Genomic DNA, 8975 nt, shown 5'->3' with positions numbered 1-8975 from the left:
GTTAAAGTGCCAAGATTTGTAACATCAAAGAGTTTCTTCCCTGAAATGCTTCAGAAAGCTTAAGTGGTGAGGTGCAATTTGCCATGGCACTGCTCACAAAGAGGTTGGCTTTATGGGGCAGATCTCATATCCCTTCACTCTTACCCACCCTCTAGAACTGCACCCCCTCAGAAAAAGCAAACAAAATGGCTTAAGCTAAATCTTCAGAGGAAAAGAAAGAAAAAGACAAGACAGGGAGACGGTAGGAAGCAGAAAATTCCATATTACTGCAATCTGGTAGCCTTTTTAACCTCCTGGAAGGGAGTGATAAAAATACATTAGTTTAAAAATAAAATAGTTCTTTAAACCCATTCCTATCCTATGTTTCCTGGAGGAAAAAGGGGAAGAATATATTGCTTCCTATGTAAACTATTGTTTATTGCTCTTTGATATGTATAGCCCTTCTTGTTGTTGTTGTTAGTTGCGAAGTCATGTCCGACCCATCGCAAACCCATGGACAACGTTCCTCCAGGCCACAGGTCGGCAACCTGCGGCTCCGGAGCCGCATGCGGCTCTTTGAGCCGTCTCTTGCGGCTCCCAGCCGCCCGGTGCGCGCGCACCTCTTCCAACGGGCAGTGGTGCGCGCGCACCTCTCCAAATGGAGAGTGGCACCGCCCGTTTGGAGAGGTGCACGCGCACCTCCCCGAATGGGCGGAGGTGCGCGCGCACCTCCCCAAACCTTTGGAGAGGTGCGCGCGTACCTCCGCGCAAATGGGCAGCGGTGCCGCTCTTTCAGGAAGCTGCCGCGGCCCGTCTGTGAAGCTGCCGACAGCGGCAGCTTAGCAGACGGGCCGCGGCAGCTTCCTCAAAGAGCGGCGCCCCTGCCCATTCCGAGAGGTGCGCGCGCACCTCTCCGAACGACCGGAGGTGCGCGCGTACCTCCGCGCGAATGGGCAGCGGTGCCGCTCTTTCAGGAAGCTGCCGCGGCCCGTCTGTGAAGCTGCCGAAAGCGGCAGCTTAGCAGACGGGCCGCGGCAGCTTCCTCAAAGAGCGGCACCCCTGCCCATTCCGAGAGGTGCGCGCGCACCTCTCGGAATGGGCAGGGGCGCCTCTCTTTTTGAGGAAGCTGAGACGGGCCGCGGCAGCTTCCTCAAAGAGCGGCACCGCTGCCCATTCGCGCGGAGGTACACGCGCACCTCCGGTCGTTCGGAGAGGTGCGCGCGCACCTCTCGGAATGGGCAGGGGCGCCGCTCTTTGAGGAAGCTGCCACGGCCCGTCTGCAAAGCTGCCGAAAGCGGCAGCTTTGCAGACGGGCCGTCGCCGTCGGGCAACCGGGAACCGGTTCCATCTTTTTTAAAAAAATGGCAGCCGCGTGCGTCCGCGCATGCGCAAAAAACCTTTCCCAGCATTAGGCTCTTCTCCAGTGAGTCTTTCCTTCTCATTAGGTGGCCAAAGTATTTGAGTTTGAACTTCAGGATCTGGCCTTCTAAAGAGTAGTCAGGGTTGATCTCCTGTAGGATTGACTGGTTTGATCACCTTGCGTCCAAGGAACTCGTATGAGTCTTCTCCAGCACCATAGTTCAAAGGCTTCAATTCTTTGGCGCTCAGCCTTTCTTATGGTCCAACTTTCACAGCCATACATTGCAACTGGGAAGACTATAGCCTTGACAATATGCACTTTTGTTGGCAGGGGGATATGTCTGCTTTTTAGTGTGCTGTCTAGATTTGCCATAGCTTTCCTCCCTAGGAGCAAGCGTCTTTTAATTTCTTGGCTGCAGTCCCTGTCTGCGGTGATCTTGGAGCCCAGGAAAATAAAATTTGTCACTACCTCCATTTCTTCCCCATCTATTTGCCAGGAATTGAGAGGGCCGGATGCCATGATCTTGGTTTTCTTAATGTTTACTTTCAACCCAACTCAAGAGACAAATAAAATGGTCTGGTACTCCCATCTCTTTAAGAACTTGCCACAGTTTGTTGTGATCCAGACAATCAAATACTTTAGCATAGTCAATGAAGCAGAAGTAGATGTTTTTGTGGAACTCCCTAGCTTTCTCCATGATCCAGCGTATGTTGGCAGTTTGATCTCTAGTTCCTTTGCCTGTTCGAAATCCTGCCTGTACTTCTGGTAGTTCTCGATCCACATACTGCTGGAGTCTAGTTTGTAGGATTTTAAGCATAACTTTACTAGCATGAGAAATGAGTGCAATGGTGCGATAGTTTGAACATTCTTTGGCACTGCCTTTCTTTGGAATTGTAATGTAAACTGCTTTTTTCCAATCCTGTGGCCACTGTTGAGTTTTCCAAATTTGCTGGCAAATTGAGTGTAGCACTTTTATTTATTTATTTATTTTATTTTAATTCCATTTGTATCCCGTCCTTCTCCGAAGACTCAGGGCGGCTTACAAGCTTAGCAGTAGCCTTCATTCTATGTATATGCCTGCTTATTAGGGCTTTCACACACACCCCCAAGCGGCATTATTACAAAGTCAGCTTAATTGCCCCCAGCAATCTGGGTCCTCATTTTACCTACCTCGGAAGGATGGAAGGCTGAGTCAACCTTGAGCCTGGTGGGAACCTGCACTAATTGCAGGCAGCTGGTGTTACTTAAGGAGGCATTAGCCCACTGCTCCACCAAGGCTCTTTTACTGCATTGTCTTTTAAGATTTTGAATAGCTCAGCTGGAATACTGTCGCCTCCACTAGCTTTGTTGTTGCTCAGCTTTCTTAAGGCCCACTTCTCTTCACATTCTAGGATGTCTGGCTCGAGGTCAATAACCACCTCATCGTGGTTATCAGGGACGTTAAGCTTGTTCTTGTATAGTTCTTCTGTGTAATTTTGCCACCTCTTCTTAATCTCTTCTGCCTCAGTTATGTCCCTGCCATTTCGGTCCTTTATCATGCCCATTTTTGCATGAAACATTTTTGCATGCATAACCCTTCTACTATTGTTTATTGCTCTTTGATCTGTATAACCTTTTATTACCATTGTATCTGCTGAGAGATAGAATCTGGTGTTAGCTCTTAGGAAATACTTAGCAAAACAAATGTAAACAAAAAGGGGGGTTGATGTACTCTGGTTAGGCCACAGGTCTGCAACCTGCAGCTCCGGAGCCGCATGCGGCTCTTTCAGCCATCTCCTGCGGCTCCCAGTCCTCTGCCATGTGCAGTCAAAAAAAAAAAAGTGGGACTAAAAAAGTTCAACCAATCAATTCAAATATGCAGGGTAGGTGCATATCTCACCTTGGCTCCACTCTTCAAACCCTGTTCTGCGCATGCGCGCATATACGTGCATGTGCACACATTTTTTGCGGCTCCCAGTTTTTCCTTTTGTGAGGGAACCGGTTCCGAGTGGCTCTTTCACTGTTTCAGGTTGCTGAACCCTGGGTTAGGCCATCCGGACAAGAATGTAACCTTTGAAGTCTTTCAAATGGATGGAAAGGGAAGTAGAAAGGGGGGGCATCACAGTAGGAATGTATATAATACTATGGATTTAAACATTTGAGTGTGGTCTCTGTTTTTAGATGCTACCTGTTGAAGTAACTTGTTAAGAGATCCACCGCACTTTGCAAACTGCTATTTTTATTTTCTGCAGAATAAACTCTTTTCTTACCAATCCAATTTTGTTAGTTTTTTAATCGCATTTCTAACAGCAGGCATAAGTAGTTGGCTATGAACTGAAGGTCATGCCAGGGTGTTTGAGAGTTTGCTGTTGATCGTTTTGCAAGGAAGCAAAGAGGTGGACCACAAAGGAAATTAAATAAGAAGGACTGCTTGTCTAACCAATACTCAGACAAGGAAGCAGCCTAACCGTACAGAGATGGAAAAAAGATGACCTTTGATCAAAGTCACATTTGGAGTAGGTAGAAGCTCTGCTTCTTAAGCAGCTATATGCTGAGATATAAAAGCTTGACATTTCAGGAGAGGAGCGTAATTTGCTCATGGAGCACAAACATCCTCCCTTCACCTACAAAATTGGTTAATGAAACCAAAAGAAAGGGCAGTAGTACAGGTAGTTCTTGACTTACAAGCACAATTGAGCCCAACATTTTGGTTGCTAAGCAAGACAATTCAGTCGTGCCCCACTTTGCAATCTTTTTTTGCCACCATTTTGAAGCAAATCACTGCAGATGTTGCATGAATTGTGCATTTATTAAAACAAATCTAGCTTCCTCCCTTTACATTTTGTTGTAAGTTTGAATTGTCACTCAATGAAAGTTTATAAGTCAAGGACTACCTGTGTACGGTCTTTCACCAGGGTAGATTTTTTCATGAGAATTAAGTTGTCCTTTTTGAGTAAAGCTCTTTCCATCCTCGAGGCATTTATAGTTTATTCTCTGTGTGAATCTTTGGCTGTTGAGCCAGATGACAGTTTTTGTTGAAGCCCTTTCCACACTGCATTTATACAGTCTCTCTCCTGTGTGGATCCTTTGATGGATAGTAAGGTCTCTGCTCTCATAGAATACCTTTTTACACCCCCTGCAGCCAAGTTTTTTTTTCCCTCCTCTCTGTGGATCCTCTCATGGCGATTAAGATTACCCCTGAAACAAAAGCTCTTTCCACACTCAATACTTTTATAGGGTCTCTTTCCCTTGTGTGGATTCTTTTGTGAGAAGTAAGTTGTTCTTTCTGAATAAAGCTCTTTCCAGGCATTTATAGGGTTTTTCCCCTTTTGTAGTGAACGTGATTTAATCTGACATACTGGATTTGTACTGTAAGTACTTTGTATTTTACTAGCTTTTAAAAGTACTCCATTGCTTTATTTTATTTTTGTATATATGTCCTTTTTTACTTGAAAAGACAGGAACTTTCCCTTTTAAAACATTTTTTTACTATGAGAACATTTATCTCTGCTTCTTTTGCAGTTAACTTTGTTATTGAATACCTACTCTGTTTTCCCTTGAGAAGGAATTGTCTAGGACTCTGCCATGAAGAAGAAATTTGGATTATATTAAAATTAAAGTAACAATAAATTAAGGACTTTAGTTTTTACATATTTTCTACAATGTCCCCAGAGAATGATATAAAAAAAGACAGGAGTCAGATGATTTTAATGCTAAAACCTTCTTGGAAATTTTTGAATTTTTTTTTTAACTTTCAAATTTTAAATGAAAAATTAGGCAAAAGGTTCAATGAATTAGTAACAGTTTTAAATCAACCTAAAGAAGACATTCTGATACAGGTAACAGCAGTTAAACCAGACATGAAATTGAGCCTGGTGAAAGGTGCCTGAAGGGGGCATTCATTTAAAAGATTCAATTATAACAGAGATGTCAGAATGGATGACTGAAGAACTGGATTTTCTTGAGAAAGCTGATGGAGTTTATGGAATAGACTTACTATATGCAACCAGAAGACAAACTCTCAAGAGATAGCACATTTCAACTATGGTGCTGGAGAAGACTCCTGCGAGTCCCTTGGACTGCAAGGCGATCAAACCGGTCAGTCCTAGAGATCAACCCTGACTACTCTTTAGAAGGCCAGATCCTGAAGTTCAAACTCAAATACTTTGGCCACCTAATGAGAAGGATGGACTCACTGGAGAAGAGCCTAATGCTGGGAAAGGTCGAGGGTAAGAGAAGAAGGGGATGTCAGAGAATGAGGTGGCTGGATGGAGTCACTGAAGCAGTAGGCGTGAGCCTAAATGGACTCCAGAAAATGGTAGACAGGAAGGCCTGGAGGAATGTTGTCCATGGGGTTGCGATGGGTCAGACATGACTTCGCAACTAACAACAACAAACAACAAATAGCCAGAACCTTTCAGTCTTGGGTTGCAACACCGTGACACGCCTGAGGCAGCTTAAAGAAATACACACACACACACACACACACACACACACACACACACACACACACACACAGAGAGTTTGTGTGTTTATTTTGTGAGCCTTTCTTTCTTTGCACTTGATTTCTGTGACTTTAAGGGTACAGGGAAGGGATTGGGGAGTGTATTCTTACTACACAGTGGGAAAAGCTCAGAAAGGAGAAGGGCTGACCAGCTAGCTCAGGGGTCTACAAACCTAGCAACAAGACATGATGGCTGAGGAATTCTGGGAGTTGAAGTCTACAAGTCTTAAAAGTGCCAAGTTTGAAGACCCCTGAGCTAGAGGGGCATATTAATAAACATGGATAAATTCATCATACATTTGTCAGTGCAAAGGGAAAGTGATTCAGCAAAGGAACAGCCAACGAAGAAATTAAAACTGGTACTCTTTTCTTTTTTCTCTACAGTTTTAATATTTTATTATAGAACAAAATACAAAAATACAAAAGCAAATAGTAGGACACAGTGGGGAGGAAAAGTGAGGGGGATAAGGAAAAATGAACAGACTTCCTCTGTTGCAGTAGAAAGAAGCATTAACATCGAACCTCAACTTTTTATTTTTCCAAAATATTATAAACTAGCCATTTCTATAACAACAAATGAATCTAATCATTAAACCCAAATTCCCACCCTTTTTTTAGTTATCAAGTTTTTGACCTTGCTAAGCACTGGTGGTACTCAAATATTGTCATGTCCTAAAAGTGGTACAATCTGTGAAAAGGTTGAAAAGCTCTGTACTAGGGTACAGTCCAAGGCTTATCATATAATCGTCTGCAAATGAATGGGGGACAGAACGATCAAACTCAGTACTAGAACAATACCTGAGGTGTTTTATTAATAACCAACAAGACAATTGGACTGACCTGCTTCCATTTGGTGAAGTAGCTTATAACGCCATGCACTCCAGTACCGGTTACACCCCGTTCCAGATTGCCACGGGACAAAGTTTCAACACAATGGCCGAATTGCCGGCTAATGAACCCACCATCCCTTCCCAGAAGGAATAGATTGCACAATTACAAAACACATGGCCAGTGATTAGGAAAGCATTAGATGAGGCCAGGGAGGCTTACAAAATACAGGCAGATAAAAAACAAATGGAACCTAAACCATTTAGGGTGGGGGAAAAGGTATATCTGTTCACAAAATATCTAAAATCCTTATAGCCATCAAAAAAGCTAGTTCCCAAGATTGTATGACCATTCCCCATTAAACGGATAATTAACACAGTAACAGTAGAATTGGACTCTGAGTGAAGTTCATCTGGTATTTCACTGTTATTCTTTTATAGACGTTTATATGGACCTGTTGTGCCAGGAGAAAAAAAATTACTGTTTAAATATATCAATATTCAATCGGGCCACTCCAGGGGTGTGTTGTGCACGAACGGGGAGTGAGCCTAGGAGGCTGGAACATACCACTGACACTACACCAGGAGGGGGTGGGGTGAAGTGGCATCTTTTACAGTTAACTGCCAGTCCTCTGGCTCCCATAGCATCCCTTGCCTATCATCAGTCTAATGCACTATCCTGCCCCATGATCTGCAAGTTGATCATCCTACTCCCCAACCTTCCTAGATGCATGGGATTTCTTTCTCCCCAAATCCTCTTCAAAATGCAGATGTGGTTCTGGGACACATGAAAGAAGGGGGAGGAGGAAGAGATTTGAGGAAGGGCACTGGAAATGAGAGAAATGGAGAGTTCCAGGGCAGGGTCCAGCCAGTAAATTTATTCATTTATTATTAGCTAAGCAAATGCTTTGAGGAGTCTATTAGGCTAGGGCACAGGTCTGCAACCCGCGGCTCCGGAGCCGCATGCGGCTCTTTCAGTCATCTGCGGCTCCCAGTCCTCTGCCATGTGCAGTCCAAAAAACAAAAAAAGTGGGACTAAAAAAGTTCAACCAATCAATTCAAATATGCAGGGTGGGTGCATATCTTGCCTTGGCTCCACTCTTCAGTCAAACCCTGTTCTGCGCGTGCACACGCATTTTTTGCGGCTCCCAGTTTTTCCTTTTGTGAGGGAACCGGTTCCGAGTGGCTCTTTCACTGTTTCAGGTTGCTGACCCCTGGGCTAGGGGATTGTTTTTTTCCCTGTTTGTTGTCTTATCTGTGTTTCCCTATGGTGATTCTATGGCTTTCTTTTTCTACAGAGTACAATCTGCCTTTTACCTGTTTAGTTTCCATTTTCTATTTCTGATCCTTTGCAAATCTTGACTTTTTATTCTCCTTTTCTGCTTGGATGTTTCTGGCTGGTTGATTCTTCTTCAAGAGTTGTTTTCCAAGGGATTATACAAAACAAAAAACAAGAACAAAAACCCCGAACAGAAATGGGTTTTCCTCCTATGTGGACTGAAATGTGGCACTCAGTATTGCTGGCCGTGACAACTGGGTCACATATTGAAAAAAGAAAACATGGAGACAGCAGGTGAAAAGTTAGTAAATTAGATCCCATGTTTGGTGTTAAAGAATTTCTTCCCTAAGGTGTGCTGAAGTGATAAGGAGCAATTGCCATAGCAACTGCTTAACAAGACATTTCCTTTGAGAAGCTGATATGATAGCCACTCACTCTTTCCCACATCCCAAGGAATACTCACCCTGGTCAGAAGGGAAATCACAAGATTTCTCTAGCTAAATCTTAACAAGAAAAACAAATGCTACTAATAAACAGTAAAGAGCACACACAGAAAGCCACTTACTGGTATTAGTGCAAGCTTTAAGCCTATGGAGAAGTCAAAAGTTGTCCACAATGAATGTAAACTTAGGGCCAGAGCTTGGGTGTTAGTGGCTGCCCCCTAGCCAGCAAATGGTGCACTGCACAGGAAAATAAATAGAAATAGCTACTTGTCTAACCAGCCATTTTTCAGGTGTTAATTAAAAATGTTATGTCACCCTCAGGACACTCTTACAAAGAAGAGTACCCTTAGGTCAGGAGACCACCATGATGTCAAATCTCACCTTAGGCATGAAAGCCAATCACTCTCTCAGCCCAACCTACCTCACAGGCTTGTTGTGGGGATAAATAGGAGAAAGGTATGTTAGATATGTTCACCACCTTGAATTATTTGTAAAAATGTCGGAATACAAATAAATAAAAATAAAAAACCCATGCCTGGCTGAGGAATTCTGGGAGTTGAAGTCCACAGGTCACAAAAGGGCCAAGTTTGAAGATCCCTGATCT

The 8975-nt window shown here is 43.7% G+C and overlaps 1 protein-coding gene across 1 annotated transcript in view; it reads right to left on the bottom strand.

The window, feature by feature from the left end:
• Nucleotides 1–6198: 6198 nt before the first annotated feature.
• Nucleotides 6199–8975, bottom strand: part of LOC310635934 (neurotrophin receptor-interacting factor homolog) — a 30262-nt gene continuing 27485 nt past the window's right edge. The window contains exon 6 of the mRNA XM_083355328.1: nt 6199–6700. Within this exon, the coding sequence (XP_083211454.1) occupies nt 6609–6700 (92 nt within the window). The 3' untranslated portion in view covers nt 6199–6608. The remainder of the gene's footprint in view (nt 6701–8975) is intronic.

The sequence above is a fragment of the Vipera ursinii genome (genome assembly GCF_947247035.1).
Source record: "Vipera ursinii genome assembly, chromosome: 2".
NCBI classification, from domain to species: domain Eukaryota; kingdom Metazoa; phylum Chordata; class Lepidosauria; order Squamata; family Viperidae; genus Vipera; species Vipera ursinii.
Note: the sequence above shows the minus strand (reverse complement) of the source record. Positions and strands in the feature narration are given on the sequence as shown.